Here is a 20478-nt window from a genome sequence, read left to right on the forward strand (position 1 = left end):
TTTGATTGACAATAGAGGAAATATATATATATCCTCAATGGATTGACAACCTGTTGGTTTAGTCGATCCATCCATTAGGTCTAACTATTACCTCCAACTATAGGGAAAAGTTTAACATAGAAAATGTAATTTAGCAAGACATAATTTACGAGCAAATTCATAAAGGTATCGGGGATACTTTGATTAATCACAGAATAAATTAATAAAAATGATACGATTTAAATTTAAAATAGTCCGACCATAATTGTCAAATTAAGCTGATGGATGTCCGTTTATCACCGCAAAAATTGAAATTAACCGACTCCTCCTTAAACTCCTTATAACACTATTCTTCTTCAATCGTGAAAATATATTTCGGGTGTAGTAGCAACATCACAATAAATTGATTTAAAAGTATTAGTGCATCAGCACGGGCTTACAGTTCTTAACACCACTAGTAAGTAACTTAGCACCACTGGCTTGAATACCTTCTGATATACTCAATACAATAATTCGTTTACTTATAGTAAGAATACCGATAGGTCGTAAATGATTGCGCCTTTCCTCTAGATTAACATAACCGTGGCCTACATGCATGTCTGGTCTCACGCAAAGAGAACAGTCTATGATCACATCAATAAAATGAATCGACTTAAAACTTAAATGCAGCTTCCGTATACCTAACATAACTCTATTATGCGCTTAAACGATAAAATGCTAACAAAGAGGTTATTCGTTCATCTAGATAATAAGTTCGATAGGTTTTTTGTACTAATAGCAATAACTTATTTAGTTAGGCACATTTATGTCCCCGTAGAAAGAGTTGAAACATAGTGTATAACTGCTCCTCGTTTCACGAGAAGGTGTTTTCTTACTAGGGGATAGTTGGGATAGTTGATTAATACAAAAAACCCGATATGAATAAATGAAAAACGGAGGAGAAAGAGTCCAATGGACATAGCCGTCTGCGTCTTGTTGAATTGGCATTTCGCCAGTGGCACTTCACTAATTGATATGTTTAGCTTCAAGAATCTAATGATATTAATATCAGGTTTTCTATTGTTAGTGTTAAGCTCTGTCCACAAGCGAATCTTAAACTTGGGTAAGGAAGTGGTGAAATTACACTCGATGTGTCTTCCATAATTTGGGTTACTTTTTGATGAATGTGGTCTATACAATACAATATATAACGAGGCAACTGTAACTGAGAAAATGACATTCTGTGGGTATCATGGATGGATCTCAGTAAACAGATAATATAAGCAAAAAGCTAAATCTAAAAAAAGATAGAGTAAAACAGGCAGAAACTGTTCGTGCCCTACTGTACAGACTGTGCTGTAATACTATCAGGTAAAATGTCAGTAGCCCCCATCTGCATCCAAGTCAAGTACTGTGCATCCATTGTAGTGGAAGTTACTGGTACTTCTTCGCCATAGCGAATTGTTTCCATATTTCTGATATAAATATCTCTGCTCCTTTCTAGCACTTTATGCAACATCCATGTACTGTACAATAATTTAATTGAATTAAAAGTCGGTATAATGGAACTATAATGCCTCTCGTTTGAGTATATGGTTTTATATGTCTATTGCACTAGACATTATTTCGGTTGGTCTGTCTGTCAATCTACGGTCTGTCGGTCTGTCCTGTCAAACAAAAGCTTAGTTAGTAGGCTGTGGTACAAAACGCTAAAGAATTACGGACACTTTCGATATAATATATATCATAATAATTTATTCAATGACGTGTGGCTATAAATATATAAATATGGCGGCAAGTAGGTGGGTTTGACTCGTATGAATATAACGGTAGGTTTCAGATTAGCTCAACAAATTATCAATTATTCTCCCTCCAACAATATCGGAGACAAGAAGCTTGGAAATTCACATAAATCACATTAAATGAATGGAGCAGGCCGATGGGCTTAATGGTCAGTTATCGACAAACAATCGCTTGTAAGTAGGGTGCAAAACAAAGCAAACTATTCGGTAAGAGAGCAAAGTGTAAAATCTGTCTATAAAGACATAATTTGAAGTTATATTAAGCAGAAGACTATTTGTTGTATTTGTTATTTTTCGTTCTCAATTTATTGAAGTCATTTTTTGGCACACATTAATGCATTTGTGCACTATTTGTGCAGTATACGTTCGTTACGTTAAATGCTCTGTGAAAAGCATTTTACCACCAGTATTATAGATACAAGACAATGTTATGCTGAACTATTCGGTAAGAGAGAGAGAGCAGAGGGCAAAATCTGTCTATAAAGACGTAATTTGATGTTATTAAGCAGAAAAAATGGGACTATTTGTTGTATTTGTTAGTTTTCGTTCTCATTTTATTAATTTTGTTAAAACAATTATTGATGTAATTGTTGGCAATAAATACATTAATGTATCTGTGCTCTATTTGTGCAGAACACGATACGTTGAAATGCTTTGTGAAAAGCATTTTACCAGTACTATAGATAATAAGACAATTTTGTGCTGAACTCCATCATTGTATGTCACAAAAGATGTACCTAAGTGAATCGCAAGCAAACAGTCTGTGACGACATCGGATTGACACTGCGCATGTCTGCACAGATCCGAACTACCAACAATGCGCATGTCACATAGAAACGAGTGGCCTTACGTACCCAACTGCATTCCGAATGCGCACAGACAAATGGACCTACAACTACCATGTCGCGGCAGTTTAGAGGCGCCTCCACTTCAAACCTCATTTTGAGATTTATTCGACTCCAAGACACATCGAAAAGATCGCTACAACTAAAACACGATATTGAACCAATCTGCCGCCAACACATACCCATGGTCCAAGCCCAAACACCTTGCCCAATCCCATCTAGGTCTAATATTAGAAACATTAACGACTCCGATGAAATCTCTTATTTATCCCTGTAATGTTTCAGATCACCGCAAAAGTGTAAAGGTAGTAAATTCATTTTTTTGGAAAAACGTAATCTGATTGGTTGAAAGTTTCGTAGGAAGATAAAACAAAATCCACAGCTGCGCATCATACGTTGATGGGACCTACACAATGTTTAAATTAAAATGGACAACCCATAGCTGCGCATCCATACGTTTATTGGACCTACACAATGTTTAAATTAAAATGGACAACCCATAGCTGCGCATCCATACGTTGATGGGACCTACACACTGTTTAAAATAAAATGGACAACCCATAGCTGCGCATCCATACGTTTATGGGACCTACACAATGTTTAAATTAAAATGGACAACCCATAGCTGCGCATCCATACGTTGATGGAACCTACACAATGTTTAAAATAAAATGGACAACCCATAGCTGCGCATCCATACGTTGATGGGACCTACACACTGTTTAAATTAAAATGGACAATACATAGCTAGCTGCGTATCCATACGTTTATTGGACCTACACAATGTTTAAATTAAAATGGACAACCCATAGCTGCGCATCCATACGTTAATGGGACCTACACAATGTTTGAAATAAAATGGACAACCCATAGCTGCGCATCCATACGTTGATGGAACCTACACAATGTTTAAATTAAAATGGACAACCCATAGCTGCGCATCCATACTTTGATGGGACCTACACAATGTTTAAATTAAAATGGACAACCCATAGCTGCGCATTCATACTTTGATGGGACCTACACACTGTTTAAATTAAAATGGACAACCCATAGCTGGGCATCCATACGTTGATGGGACCTACACAATGTTGATCGCAAAACAGACAACAGGTCATGGTTCACCGTCAACGTACAATCAAAAGGTTGTAGACCGATAACGCTGCCAATCGGAAAGGGTACTGCATCAATTTGTATAGGAAAATTACGTTTTTACAAATTATGAATTTACCTTTTGTTCGTTTTACTAAATACGGCAACAGTACACGATACCAGAAAACCTTTCTATTTCATTTTTGATAACATGCCATTGGACTAGCACTTATAAATTTACGCGGGAGCAGAAGATTTAAGCTTAATTTAAGATGCTATGTGTTAACTCCTATATTGTATAGTTTTTCTGAGATTATATAATGCTACCATATTTAGTGAAAGGAAAACCTTCACCAATTGTAGTGACGATCAATATTACTGAAATAAAAAAGATGTTCCAAAAGAGATGCTAATTTTTTCAAATATTAGACCAATCAGAGGTTGAGTTAAATGTTAAGCATGTACCAATAAGCATGAGTCTTTAACAGAGTGATTCAATTCCGTGTTCGAATTGCAACGACCTTTTCAATGCATCTAAGAGTCGAACAAATCCCATGAGATTCAAAATGAAGGCACCTCTAACCAACCACGACACAGCAGATACAGACCCATTTGACATACGCATTCGGAATACAGTTTGGTTATAGACCACTCGCTTTCATATGTGCACACCCACTGATGGTAGCCCTTTTCTGTGCATTCGATCATCCGCAATGGAACCTTTGTCGTCAGAGCTGCTTACCATTTGCCACTATGATGATCCATACAATGATGAGATTTTTTTTAGTTCAACTAACAAATAATATGTACTGGTGTTGTACATTATAAAATAAAATTGTTTTAAACAACCATTGCCTTTGTAAATGTTGTACAATCTTTTTGTTCAACTAACAAATAATATGTACTGGTGTTGTACATTATAAATGAAATTGTTTTAAACAACCATTGCCTTTGTAAATGCTGTACAATCTTTTTGTTCAACTAACAAATAATATGTACTGGTGCTGTACATTATAAAATGAAATTGTTAAACAACCATTGTCTTTGTAAATGTTGTACAATCTTTTTGTTCAACTAACAAATAATAATTTATGTACTGGTGTTACAAAAATGTTAAACAACCATTGCCTTTGTAAATGTTGTGCAATCTGTTTGTTCACCAGGTAAAAACGTTTAATTTCAGTATGCCAAAATGTATTGTTAGATGTTGTTGAACTAATTAACAAATGATATTCACTGATGTTTTATGTCTGCATTAAGATGTTAAACAGCCATTTGTTTATGTGCCTAATTCTGCATTATGCCATTTATGGCTTGTTATGATATTAAAAGCACCTCTTTTTACTCTCTCTAATTAGATGTAATTTCTCTTCCAATTTGCAATGTTTCATATCCCTATTTCAGCAAAAGTAAGTAAATAAAAGCACCACCAAACCCAGCAGTCATACCCCAACACAAATTACATAACCCATGTTGCAAACCGCACAAAAAGTCAACAAATATGTCAAAAGTTGAAAAAAAGAGTCATTAAAGAGTTTTAAAATTTACCTACCGAAAATAAACACACTTACCTCCCCCACAAACCCACCGCCAATAAGCCACATAAAAACCATTCCTGCAAAGAGAATTAAATACACATTTTTAAAATTGATGGCTCAACGATAATTAATTTTAAACTAACTTTCAAAATAAGATAATATCAATATACTACTGACCAGTTAAATCATAACAAGTTAAAATCACAATTTCAGTGTGTCTCACCTTAACTAAAACTTAGCAGACCATTCCAGGGATGGCTAGATCCACCCCTAGAATGAAGTTGCCCACCGTTTCTCTTTGGTTTACAGGTGCTGTAGGAGGTTGTAAGACTACATGGCGGGTCTCATAAATAACATCTTCAGTACAAATATCATCAAAGTCAGCCTAAATATAATAAGTAATATTAATAATACGAAAGTGTAAATAAGCTATATTATTCTTGTTACCATTGATTCATCATTTTACATCCATAAGTTCTGTATCAGTAAAAAAAGTCTTACTTTGTATTTTTGTATATTGTTCTTTTTAAATCCAAGTTTTCTTTTTAGTACATCGAAGAAACTAGATTTAGGAATTTCAATCTCCTTCTCTTCATCAAACTCAGCCAATACCTCACATGCGCAGATAACAAATCCATCGTCAGGTCGTTCATCAGACTCTTCTGTAGAATCTGAATAACATTGATAATTGAATATTTAGTCGTAATTCATGTCATTTCCATTATTATTGCTTATTCATTAGAAAATCATAACGATAATTGATTTAAGAAATGAATGCTATTATCATACCGTTTCCCTCATTTTTCTTATCCTTCTTCTGCTTCTTCATTTCTTTCTTTCTATTCTTTTCCTCCATATTCTTCTCCTTCTTCTGCTTCTTCATTTCTTCCTTCCTCTCATTTTCCTCCTTCTTCTTTTCTTCCTTCCTTTCTTTCTTTTCCTTCTCCTCCTCTTTCTTTTTTTCTTTTTTTTCCTTCTTCTCCTCATCTTTCTTTTCCTTCTGTTCTTTCTTCCTTTCTTTTTCTTCCTTCTTCTTGTCTTTCTTCTCCTCTTTTTTGTTCTTTCCCTTCTTCACCTTCTTCTCATCTTCCTTGTCTTCCTCCTCCTCCTCATCCTCAAATCTTTGGAGTGGTGTCACATTAATGATATTGTTTGCTGCTTCAGGCTTTAAATAAAACAAAATTGTCATTTTCATCTTTAAAATTAAGTTAATAAATATAGAATAAATGAATACACCAGAGTACTGTATTATTATTAATGATTACCATGTCCTTCTGTCTTTTCTCCTCTTTCTTTTTTTCTTTCTTTTCGTTCTTCTCCTCATCTTTCTTTTCCTTCTGTTCTTTTTTCCTTTCTTTTTCTTCCTTCTTCTTTTCTTTCTTCTCCTCTTTTTTATTCTTACCCTTCTTCACCTTCTTCTCATCTTCCTTGTCTTCCTCCTCCTCCTCCTCCTCCTCCTCTTCATCATCAAATCTTTGGAGTGGTGTCACATTAATGATATTGTTTGCTGCTTCAGGCTTTAAGTAAAACAAAATTGTCATTTTCATATGTATAAATTAATATTGAGTAAATTAATATGCCAGAGTATTATTAATAGTAATTACCATGTCCTTCTGTCTGTTCTCCTCTTTCTTTTTTTCTTTCTGTTCCTTCTTCTCCTCTTTCTTTTTTTCTTTCTTTTCCTTCTTCTCCTTATCTTTATTTTCTTTCATTTCTTTCTTTCTGTCCTTTATATTTTTATTTTTTTCTATTCTCTCCTCTATTGTGTCCTTTGCATTCGTCACCTCCTCGTCTTTCCAGTTTTCCCAGTCTTCTTCTTCCTCCTCCTCGTCAGATCTTTCGATTGGTATCACATTAATGATATTGCCTGCCACTTCAGACTGTAAGTAAAACAAATGGTCAAGTTCATTTTCATCTGTAATTAAATTAATATAAAAATAAATTAATAATTTCGAGTATTATTAATATATTGATTACCGTGTTATTGTTTTCTTTCTCTTCTTTCTTTTTCTCTTTCTTTTCTTTCTTCTCCTCATCCATCTTTTCTTTCTTCTCTTTCTTTTCCCTCTTCTCATCCTCTTTCTTTTCATCCTTCTCCATTTTGGTCTTTCTTTTCTGCTCCTCCTTTTCCTGCTTCTTTTTCTTTTTATCCTCCTTGTTATCAGCTCCTTTCATTAGGTGTGCATTATTCAGCGTACTCCTTGTATCAATACTTGTGAGAGCGCTAGGCTATAAAGTATAATGTAAGTAAATATAAAGTTATTGATAATACTTACTATCAGGCATGGCATGTTTAAAAAAGACAGGCAGTTGTTAGGCCTAATTTTTATTTCTCATACCTTTTGAGCATATCCATCGTAGAAATCTTTAAGCATTTTTTCAGCTTCATCTGCAGTTGCCAATGTCAACTCTTGGTCGTAACCATGATCAATAGCTACAGCAGCAGCATTGTTAGTGGCAGATGCAGCGTTAGAGGCAGCTGCAGCGTTAGAGGCAGATGCAGCTGCAGCGTTAGAGGCAGGTGTAGCTGCAGAAGCAGCAGCGTTGGTGGTAGATACAGCTACATCGTTGGTGGTAGATGCAGCGGCAACTTGTATGACCTATATAAAATTTAATCAAATTTAATTAGCATAAAACGCATAAAACCATGAATGATGTAATGTAATGTAATAAAATCAAATAATGAATGACGTCACCAGGCAATCAACTATCACATAATAAGACACCAAACAACTATTCTGTCATTAGTCAATCAATTATTTATCAATTATTGATAAATTCATGAATAGATAATCTATAATAAACTATAACTTTCAATAAGCCAATTTAAAATTATTTTTCGAAATAATTACAGCCTTCATAATTGAATTATTATATTATTAGGTGATTTGATTATTTCGGTTGTTTTTTGGGTCAGGTTGAAGTTTCATTCATTTAGTATATTAATTCATTATTATTTATTCATTATTATTTTAATTGATCAGATGATAATAATAAAAATTTTCAATCAATAAGACCAATTATTATTAATAATAATTTAATTAATGTTATTTTAAATATTAAAATGAATTTAATGAAACTAAAAGTTATTGATTTATTTAACTAATAATTTATTAACAATTTATTTAAAGAAAATACCAAATTATTAGTTAATTTAAATCAATACTTAAATTCAATTCAATATACAAACTGTTATGTAAGTTTGATTATGAAAACATAAAAATAAAAAACACAACATTTACCAGAATAGTTTTGTTAGAAGTGTTAGTCAAAAACAAAACTCAATAGAAGTGATTATGAATATAATATTGCAGTAGTGAGAAAAATGTAAAGTACATTAGTTACACAAACATAAAATACACACAACACAAGGTTTAGTTTATTGCAACAACAATAGAAAAAAGTTATATTTTATTACTATACTATACTGAATATTATTCATTGAAAATTATAACATTATAGCATAATAGCATAATGTTATATTTATAATCATTCAAATTAAATAAAAATGAAGATAGCTTTCACATTACTAGATATAACATTCAGGGAACATTTTCGCCAGTGTAGCATAGCAAAAAGCTATACAAAACAACCTTATTGCTACACATTTTGAAAATTGTGTAGCAAAAAATACAATACAAAACTATGTTTCTCGACTTAAAAATCAGTTTGATTAGCAATATTGCTAAACAAAATTGTTTAATGAAATTTTTCCCCGACATTAACAAAACAATATGAACCATTCACTCAAAAGCAAAGTGCCCAATCAAACAAATTAAAGATGAAGATATTTTACCCGTAGTGTTGTTTAGTCTTGATCTGGAAACATCTGGCCAATATATAGGCGAATATAGTTATTGACAATACAATGTAATTTAAAATATTATAACAAAAAAGGCAAAACAGTATATTTGTTATAAATCAACCACAAGTGTGTTGTGTAAGCTCACATAGCAACTCACAAAAAAAATGGTATTACAAAATTCACATCAAATTTATAATTAGAGTGTAGGCCCTAGGCCTAGCCTAGCTAGGCCTAGGCCTAGGCTAGCTTTACTCTGCCACTGCTGGTCTGGAAACTAGGCCTATTTGTTTTAATTCTAAAAAATCCAGAATGTTCATACTGCTAGAATGCTAGTAGGTAGACTAGGCTAGGCATATGCCTAGCCTACTACGCCCTAGCTACGCAAACAATTAAAAAAAAATCGGCAGGTTCCTACTAGCTAGGCCCTACTACTCTAGCTACGTCACTCCTATTTGCGCGATATATACAGACAGGATTTCGCGTAACAAAATCAAGCGTGCAGCTCTGAGATTCGGCGCTCTCCCCCCCCCCCCCACAAACTGTTGGGGCTAGGCCTAGCTAGAATCAAACTTTAATTTTAACAAATGAAAAATAATTATTAATTTCAAAATAATATCTGATATGGTATTATTTTTAACTTACCAAGTGGACATTTGTTGAATTCTTTGTGCAACAGAGCATTTTATTCAGCAGCAAGAGATACAGTAACAAATTATTTAAGTTTGTTTCATATAATATATTAACACAATAAATGCAGAGTAAACAAACGACGTAACCAAGTAACAAATGTGCGTTTCCAATCGGTAAATCATGCGCGCGTCAAGGTAACGGAGAGCTCGCGCTATCAACTACGTATTTGGTTTCCTATTTTTTGCATTGTTCATGATATGGAAGAGGGGTGGGTCTTTCACACATGTTCCGAATCGAACGTCAAAGTTTGTTTTATGACGCTTCACGTGACTCTCCTATGCGCCTGTCGCGTTCGATATGTGCGTAGCCGCGTGCGTGAAAACGAAACATTGTGTACATGACGTTCGATTTGATTTGCCGGCGCCGGACCGGAACAGATGTGAAATACCCTTTTTTAGCCGCGACGTTAAAATCTTGAACATAAAGGCCTAGGCCTACAGTATAATCATTGGAAATGTATTCTATAATTACTAATCTAGGCCTAATGCCTAGGCCTACTACTATTAAATATTTATATTACTACAAATCAAATAATTAACAATTAATAATAGTATTGATATTATTATTTTTTGTTCCAGGCTAAGCCAAATAAAATTGTAAAAACCAGTTTCAAAAAGGTTTTTTGCGTAACAAGTCGATCGCGAAACGAGCGCGCCGATGCTCTCCCGGCGGCGCCACACGTCATCCGCTGCGCCGGCCCATGTGTGGGTGCGCCGCGGGGGATGGATCGAGGCTAAGAATCAAACTTTCACTTAACGACAAATTACAGTTAATTATCGAACTTAAATAGCAGTATATGAACTGGAACTAAATAATTTGACTTAACTTACCACGTGGACGACGCTGGTCGAGTCCTTCTTACAACAGAGCATTATTTTATATATACTTTTAATAGATACAACAAACCTTGTTCAACAAAACTCGAAAAGTAAGGTTGTGAAGGAGCATACGCAAAGTAAACATACGTAACCAAGTAACCTTGCGCGCCTTTTCATCAGCACATGCGCACAAGCTAATATTTTTAATAAAGCGTGATTACGTAACTTCAACTATGCTTTGACAGGCGCCTGAACTTTGAAACTTTCTTATTTTTAATTCCTAGTTGAAATGAAATGATTATTTCCCGTTAAAAAAAGTATTTTACTGTATATTATCGAATATGAAGTGAGGTCATGTCATTTTTTTTTGTTAATGACAAAAATCTAGGGTTAGGATCTAAAATAAAGTTCAGAGTGGATTTGGGTCTACGGTCATGACATAAATTAAAGTTTGTAGTCCTGTAAAGTTCTCATAAAGTTAAACTTTTTGAGCGATAAAACAGGTTTGTGACTCAAGTTATGATGACGTCATCTGCAGCTTCACCGTCCTAAAGACATGACGTCATTTCATCTTATTACGAATTAATAATTTGTCACTTTTTTCATCACACTCCACATTATCCTGCATTCAAATACATATTGGTAGTCCTATAATTTCGTAATTTTATGATTACCCTAGTCGAATCACTCAAATTTCGGCGAAAGTGAAAACTGTATAAAACTCTACGAAAATGGTCTATTAACTGCTGTTTTCTTGTAAAATCAGCAGTTTAAACTTAATTGGCAAACTAACCTAAAAGAGATAGGCCTATGGCAGATTATCCCTTCCATTTAATCTGTTCTATATTATTGATTCACACAATTACAACTTTTTGGCAATGCGAGGAAGGGGATCGAGGCACGCTTCTTAACAACGCTATGAACTTTCAATGTAAACATTCCTGTCCATTTCGTCCTTTTCGAAAGTAGTAAATGTAGGCTATATTTGTGCACATTTGGCTTTAACAACAAAAAAGGACGACAATTTGTCCGTAATGAACAATGCCTATATATTGTTAGCCTATGATGGCGAAACAAATATTTTCGGTGATTCGGTTAGAAACTTTAATGAATGCCCAATCCATTTGTGTAGGCTATTGAACATTAGTCTAAAAGTATTCTTCTTTCGTTTCATAAAGTATACCTACCTGTGGTCGGTTGAATTATCGGTGAATGTAATATATAGGAGGCCTACATTTTGTTGCCAAAAGGTTTAGTCATATTTGTAGTTGTCAACATTAGTGTTGATGGCTCTGTTGAATTATGATTTGTTGTCAAATGGTTTATAGGTCACACATGTGATACTATTGTCCGATGTATATTCCGGTGTATTAAATTTATAATGTATTGGTCCATGATCAAGTAGACATACGACGGGTATGGGTGAACGGTTATGTACATACAATACAAATACGGTGTATGTGTATGTATTTTAAAGAAACAAACAATACAATGGTAGGTCCACCACCTGTAAATGGCTAGGCGTAGGCCTATATAAAAATGCGATGACCACAGTCAAGTTTTAGGGGTCAATTTTTTTTTCACTGGTATTTGTAAAAAGTGTTAGTGGGGATAACAGTGCCTAAACACTTGGTACCATTAACGTATGCTACCTGTAAATTGATTGTCAACACTCAAAGCTAGCTGACAAATATTGAAATATAAAGTTACGTCATGATTTGTTGTCACAGTTGACGTCACACGTTCAAAGATTGTCTAGTAAAAATGAGAAAAAATGCATGTCTTCAGAGTGCATTTTGACGGTGCCTACTTTACATGGTAATCACTCACTTATAGTTCATAGAATATGTTTACATATTTATAACGTGTCATCATGTACATTACGCGATATCGCCGTAATTTGAGATCGTATCGACCACCACCACAACAGTATATGGATTTCCAAAAGTTGAACGCACGCTTGTAATAATAATAAGCCCATGCTACATTAAACTACACATAATATTATAGGCTATAGATCTAACATAAAAAATAGTAGATAATGTAGTTTAGGTTTATGTATTGTATATGTATTGATATTATATTCAAACATTTCTTCTCAATATTGAACGAATCCGGTCCCTAGATGAGATACTCACCCTAAAGCTGCTGCGGCAACACGGAATGCGATTGGTTTTAACGTAACGCAAACATTTTTTATAGGATTATAATAAATTAATTAAACTAGGCCTATGAAGAAATTAGATTTCTTCATTTATTATTTGCAACATATATTGTCTTGCTGTGAGATTTACTTATTTATTTATTTTGAGATAAAATAAGTCCCCCTTCCTGCTGATTATTTTCGGTTCGTTTCGGATGCCGATTAGGCCTATATCAGTCCATTTCAATATAATATTAGAAGTAGAAAACGTTTTGCATTTTTATAACACTTAGCTTATTGACTATCGCCCTCAAATATCTAAGTAGACAGAATCGCAGCACTATATAATTAAATACCAGAGCAGTAGAATGTCAATTTTGTACTACAGGTAGATCACGTCCTAAGTTCATGTGGCAGCGTCACTTGATTACTGTGATCATACAAGGAAATAAGAAGGTATGTAGGCCTATTGTATTATCTATATACAATATTAAACATTTAATAATACGTAAAATGCGTGCGCTGCAGCGTATTACGCATACCGTAACGTAATTATTTTGAATAGCAGGTGTATGAGGATGGTGTACTTTTAGGGTTGGTAGTTGACTGAATTTAAATGTATACGAGTACCAAAACAATGTCTTTCTCATTCACCTTTAATAGCCAGACAAATTGCAATTATGGTGTTTACAAAATTAGATTGCTCTAGTCTAGTTTAACCCACTTTATAGAAAAAACATAACGTACATAAAAACAAACATTTTTTTTTATATTCTTTGATTTGACAATAGAGGAAATATATATATTTCCTCCATGGATTGACAACCTTTTGGTTTAGTTGATCAATCTATTACGTATATTACTTCCAACTAGGGAAAAGTTTAACATAGAAAATGTCATTTAGCAAGACATAATTTACGAGCAAATTCATAAAGGTATCGGGGAAGCTTTGTGTACTCGGCCCATCGTGAAAATGGTAATTACGTCAAGAGTGGCTGTTTCTAATAGGTGTCCACACTATCAGTGAAAAGTGAGTTTACGTAGGCTAATCTTACAATTCCCTATTAGAGATTAACATTAATATATGGAATCTTTGAATTATTTATTCCCAATTCACACGTACAAAAATCAGTATAACCTGTTTTTAAGTTGTATTATAACAAGCAGGTATTATGTAAGAAATCGGTTTAAAGTGCAATTATAGGTATTTTTCTTTATACTTTGATTAATCACAGAATGAATTAATTAAAATGGATTAACGATTTAAATTTAAAATAGTCCGACCATAATTGGGAATTATGGGAATTTGGGATTTGCGTTTATCACCGCAATCACCTACACGAATACAAATTCTCGTTGAAATTAACCGACTCCTTAAACTCCTTATAACACTATTATCCTTCAATCGTGAAAATATATTTCGGGTGTAGTAGCAACATCACAATAAATGAATTTAAAAGTATTAGTGCATCAGCCAACCACACGGACAGGCTTACTGTTCGTAACGGCACGTAGGCCTTAGCACCACTGGCTTGAATATCTTCTGATATACTCAATACAATAATTCGTTTACTTATAGTGAGAATACCGATAGGTCGTAAAATGATTGCGTCTTTCCTCTGGATTAACCTAACCGTGGCCTATGCATGTCTGATCTAACGCAAAGAGAACAGCCTTGGATCACCTCAATAAAATAAATCGACTAAAATGCAGCTCCCGTATTATACCTATGCGCTTACAAGATAAAATGCAAGTTAAGAGGTTATTCGTTCATCTAGATAATAAGTTCGATAGGTTTGTTGTACTGATTGTAATAACTTATTTATAGCCTGATCAAAAGTTTCTACAAATGGGATTTGGCACACTTATGCGAGAAGGTGTCTCTTAATAGGAGATAGTTGGGAAAACTCGATATGATTAAATGAAAAAAAAACGAAGGGAAAAAAGACAATGGACATAATACCGTTGATACCATAATACTTGTTGAATGGGCCTTTTGCCAGTGGCATACCACTAATTGATATTTTTAGCTTTAAGAATCTAATGATATTAATATCAGGTTTTCTATTGTTAGTGTTAAGCTCTGTCTATACTATCAAACTTTATGTGACAACAAAATGTGATGTGCCCAAATATGGTAGTGATATGCTTAAATACGGTTGTGATATGATCATCATCATGTCCATATTTGGGCACATCACATTTTTTGTCACATAGGCCATAAAGTTTGATAATGTAGACAGAGCTTAAGTGAGTAATTTTAATTTGAGGTGAGACTGATGGAACAGGTTGTAGACGGCCATTAGAATCAGTTTGGCACAAATAGACTTGGGAGAAAGAAGGCATGTTTTTGGGGTCTAGGCATAATGGTGGAGCGAATACAGATTCGTAGATTTGTTTATATGGCTGAGTTTAATTTGTTTAACACCATGAAAATGTACATTACGGTACCATATATTACATATAAAAATGTTTTTATGTAGGTTATGTTTATAAAGGGAGTTCTAAAGCTCTGTGTACACTATCAAACTCTATGTGACAAAAAAGTGTGATGTACCCAAATATGGTAGTTACATGCCCAAATATGGTAGTGATATGACATCATATCCATATATGGGCACATCACAATTATCAAACTTTATGTGACCAAAAAATGTGATGCGCCAATATATGGACATGATGATGTCAAATCTCTACCATAATTGGGCACATCCCTACCATATTTGGGCACATCACACTTTTTGATAGTGTAAACAGAGCTTTATATAAACTCCACATAATATGATTATCACTGATTACAAATATTACTTCATATAAACAATTTTCTCGTAAATGTTAATGTTTTCATGACATCACGAACTTAGTCTATTAATCAAATAAATGCTATATTTACTAACTGCAACACATCTTCAGTCGAATTCTTTAATGCATTTATACGATTGTGACGTTGACATCACATTTGGTCAGTGAAGATAAAAATCAATTTCTTTGTTCACACATACAAAGTTGCTTGAATCTTGAAATCTGATTTTCTTCACTAGGCCACAATGCACTATCTATAGTGGTTAATTAGTTCAGGATATGAATAAAGTAGCAGATCTGGAATATCGTACCTCCCAGTGTAAACCACTTACACAGGACAGGACGTACGTGAAGGCGTAAGCACACGCAAGTAATTTGACCAATCACTAGCGATAAATTATTCGAACTGTCGCGTGCCATTGGTCAACTCGCTTGCATTGCACTTTCGTTACGTTATAGTGGGAACCAAGCTTTGTACCCTTTCTCAAACGGTTAGCATAAAAACCAATGGTTACCCCCTGATGTGAAGCAATATGTACCAGTAGTTCCAAATGTTCGCATACAACATTGTATCGTAGAATATAAAATAGATTATTTTAACAAATTTAACCATTAAAATCCCATTTGTTTACATATAAAATAGTCCATGTATATTAATGGGAAAATTTAACTATTGTCATTAGACACAATCTCTTAATTTTACTATTTATATTAGGTGAGCAATCCCCTGAGCATAATCTGTTGTCAACGAGTTTTGATTATTTTGACGGTGTTAAAATATTGTAGAAAAGGTTATTGACCTTAAAAATGATGATGTAATGTACAGTACGTACAAAAAAAAGTCTTGGAACAAAATACTACAAACCAAAATAATACATTTGTATAATCATGTAGAAATGAGTTATTTCTCCATGGTACGAACAACCATATGATGACGCTCCCTACTCCTAACCCCTCCTCAGTTCAATGCCTATAACACAGTAGAAATAATAAAGAACTAAGGCCAAATTATGACGATTATTAAACATTATTTTGATAGTGAACGATTTGTGTGTTCTGTGACATCATTAAGTTCGATTTGGACAACTCATGGCGTCGTGAAACTGTGTTTTTGATTCTTACAATAAATCAATTGTAAATTACTAAATTTAACACGAACTTATAATAATTGTTTTCATTGCATGTCAAATAGTTAAATCTATTAGGCCTACACTAATCCGTTAAATACTCTTGACAACTATGTTAAATTTACTTGACAACTACAAAGACGTTAATGCTCTCGACAGTCTACGTTAAATGCACTTGACAAACTGATACAGAAGTAGATATTTAGCCGGTAGATACAACAACTGCTTTTTATCGCATCTCTTTCAAAGAACTATAATTTATTTCATTTATGACTAAAACAATATTAGTATATGTTGTACATTAGCATCATATTATTGACGTTCGCTTAATGTATTGATGGTGGGTAGGTTGGAGTTCGCACGTATTGCATCGTTGTAATAATAGTACTGAACGTTGTCTCATTTCCATGAATAGAACTATAAAATGTGTCACACAACATCGTGGTTATAATGTTGAGAAACAATTACAAAATTCCTCTGTATATCAAATTATGTTGATTCTCGTGTGTTACAATATGCGTTACAACATGCGTTACTAACGCATCGTGTATCATGTCTAACACAGGAAGATAGTCTGGGTTCCAGACGGAGTTATGACTTAATATTAGTAAAAGGTAGAGTGCCTATATTAAGGAGACACCTTATTAAAGGGGAAACCCAGCCCGGGGACACTTTTTCCGAGGTACACTTTCCTATGAAACGAAGAAGATGAAATACTGTAAGAAAAACTCCCAGCAGTCATCAATTGAGGCGACATCGTTGGGTTCAAAAAGTGTCCCCTCAATTGAGCTCTACTAACTTTAATGCTATTTACATGTGTCAAACATTGGTATAATTGAATATATCTAAAACAAAATATACAGAAATCCTAACAAAATAGGATACTATATAACATTTAGTATTAGTATACTATTTTGTATTGTACATAGCGTGGAATTAATATAAGGTCGAGTGCTTATTAAAATAGATAATCAACTTTGAACTGAATCCATCTATTATAGTATACAATTAGTGAATAGGCTTACAACGAATTTGTGATTCATTTTTTTCAATTCATTTTCATTTGTATAATATATATTGCAATATAATTACACCATTGTATACTTCTCTTGTCATGATTTAATCAATCTGAACACATTTGATCTTATTATAGTATTTCTAATAAATAAGAATATATAAACATAGCTCAGTGTGAAGGTTAATGGAATAAATCATAATAATAAACACTGGACGGAGGACGCAATCTAGGAAATTACTGCTGTTATTGTTCATTATCAAAACATCATTATGATTGAGAAAACATAATTTGCATTAGTCTGAATTTTATGATTACTATGAATAATTCATACGATAGCAATGGCTATTTCTGGTATCTGATTTATTTTTGTGTATAAAGGTCTGTCTACACTATCAAACTTTATGTGATGTGCCTATATATGGACATGATGATGTCATATCACTACCATGTTTAAGCATATCACTACCATATTTGGGAACATCACACTAGTTTGATAGTGTAGAGAGAGCTTTAAAATCATGTTGATTTACTGTATCCAAGCCTCGTCGTTTGTATAAAGGATGTTAATTCTGGAAGTGTCCATGTCATTGATATAACATGTCGTATCTCTCTCTCTTCAGCCAATTTGCCTCTTGTATAAGCCTACATGCTTGAATTCAATTCAAATTAAATTCATGAGTTATATCAATAACTGATCCAACGATGACTGCCAAGTCGTTCAACATGATTCTTTCTTTGCATTTTATATGTTGTGGTCCAATGTTACTTGGTGGTGGGTCTGAACCAGACGTTGGTTGCCAAGTCTTTCCAAGCTATCTTAGCCATATACACTTGGTAATGATAATCGCTTACATATATTTCTGAAGTATTTAAACTATATAGCCTTCTTACAATATGACGTTCAATGCCTGAACGCCTCATGATGTAGGCCTAACCGGTTGGTTTCTTACTTTCTTGCAACATTATAGGCCTCTCTGAATGGTAGGCTACCCTCTCCAATCCATCCAGTAACATTTTCAATTCTCTTATACACATTTGGCGAGAACATTTACAAATCAGTGGCAATTACAGTTTCAAAATATCCTAACACAATAAAATATTATACAAATTGGATAAAATAAAATAATGATCTAAAAATAGAGTGCTTCTGGTTAAACATTTTAAAATTTATATTAAGTATTGGCTCTTGTGTTATTTGTGTACAAGCGACTGAAACAAACTGCGCCATATTTCTACAGCGATATTCAATTATCAATTATAACGGTATAATATCACATCATACGTCACTCTACATTTTAATCTTTTATTTAGATTTATTTTGAATTGTATAGAATATTATTATAAACAAAGTAACTTCGATGACAACTTATCTTGGTAATGCTTAGTCCTAATTGTTCCGAGAAACGTTTTCGTAATTGTGTATCACACATCACGTTCAATTTAGATGGATCATTTGGGACTATTAAATCGACGTACTTGTGAGAAAACAACACATTGGCCTATATAATATTGGAAAGCGTGTTTATCGAATTTATTTATCTGCATTGCACATACGTTATCTTTTGTCATGTGTCAAGGATTGTACTTTAGTACTGCACTATACAATTATTATCAACTCTACATGGGCACCGTACCTTGAATAGTAGGTAACTAATGTTCCGCGGCACTGGTTCCACACCTGGGTTTTCCTCATGACGCTTCGGCCCTAAGGACAATTTTACTAGAACGCATGGATTTAGCTGAGCTGATTTTTCTTGAGAATTGTTGTTTTACAGAATTCTGGAAGTTAAGCCAAACTTCCAAGAGGCTCCATGACATTCGTGGATATTAGGAAGGACTTTGCTTACGGATTTTGTTCCGCTACTTAGGCCTAAATATCATATTGTTATTTTAGCTGCGATCCAACGGCGATACACCGTGACCAGTGACCTAAAAACCAAACATATGGTTATTAGTTATTGTTTCTTCTTTGCCTGCAGAGCTTCATAATATACCTGTAAAATTGCTTGGACAAGAGATAGAGCTCATTAGCCTACCATGGCATATACGCCGAATTCAATCATAACCACGACATGGTCTTCATCAACAACCTCTGGCTAAGGTAGGTAATGACTCGTTATTAATCTTCCGTAGACAAGGTGTGTAAGATACTTAAGATACCGAGGTAAAGTAAGCCAGTGCAATCAATCGAATTCGGTCATGAACCAGGGATAATAAATATTACTATAACAATATCGGATATGAATATGACAGTGTTGACACCTGTCGGCTGAGTAGCACGTTAAAAATATAATCAATCACTTTGTATCTGATTTTTAAAAGGAAAATAATATACTTAGAGCCACAGCATAATTAAGAGATTGTACACGTTACAATTTAAATTTCTCACGCAACTGGAATATGACTAATAATTATAATATTGTTTCGACATTGCAAAATTGAAATAACAATGCCCCCGCCCCCTCCCACCCCAAAACATTGATTTTTTCATCAAATATTATTATTCACTGACCTGGCTATATATTCAACCATAGTTTATGGCCTTGCTATATTTAATCAATCAATTAATCAATCCGAGCTATTTTAAAATGATATTACCTTATGTTACATTTACTAATGTGCAGTAAGGCTATCATTAGATTTTATCAAAATATCCATTAAAAATGATAAACATTATTGGATTCATTATGCATGTTTAATGAGTAAATGTTATGCTTGAGAGAGTGTGTTGTTATCATTTCCTTTATACATTACTTCAACCTGTTTCCTTTCTTTGGAGTTTTAATAATTATTCATTTTTATTGCTGAAATACAATGATAAAATACGATAATAGGCTACT

At 33.7% G+C, this 20478-nt stretch overlaps 2 protein-coding genes across 4 annotated transcripts in view; one reads left to right on the top strand and one right to left on the bottom strand.

The window, feature by feature from the left end:
• LOC144837822 (dual specificity testis-specific protein kinase 1-like) overlaps positions 1 to 20478 on the top strand; it is a 42124-nt gene that overhangs the window by 13451 nt on the left and 8195 nt on the right. For 2 of the 3 annotated variants that reach the window (XM_078693095.1, XM_078693094.1), the window contains exon 2: positions 19618 to 19739. The gene's annotated coding sequence lies outside the window, so the exon portion shown is untranslated. Of the gene's footprint in view, positions 1 to 13084; positions 13148 to 19617; positions 19740 to 20478 lie in introns of those variants that run through there. The other variant, XM_078693093.1, reaches the window with a different exon arrangement.
• On the bottom strand, positions 4638 to 9729 carry LOC144837507 (uncharacterized). The gene is made up of 9 exons (XM_078692658.1): positions 9683 to 9729; positions 7575 to 7835; positions 7213 to 7464; positions 7054 to 7115; positions 6501 to 6672; positions 6025 to 6400; positions 5737 to 5906; positions 5459 to 5620; positions 4638 to 5312 (listed from the first exon to the last, which is right to left on the bottom strand). The coding sequence occupies exons 1-8, from the start codon at positions 9719 to 9721 to the stop codon at positions 5471 to 5473; spliced, it is 1482 nt and encodes a 493-aa protein (XP_078548784.1). The 5' UTR covers positions 9722 to 9729; the 3' UTR covers positions 4638 to 5312; positions 5459 to 5470.

This window comes from Antedon bifida, chromosome 3, assembly GCF_963402885.1.
Source record: "Antedon bifida chromosome 3, ecAntBifi1.1, whole genome shotgun sequence".
Lineage (NCBI taxonomy): Eukaryota > Metazoa > Echinodermata > Crinoidea > Comatulida > Antedonidae > Antedon > Antedon bifida.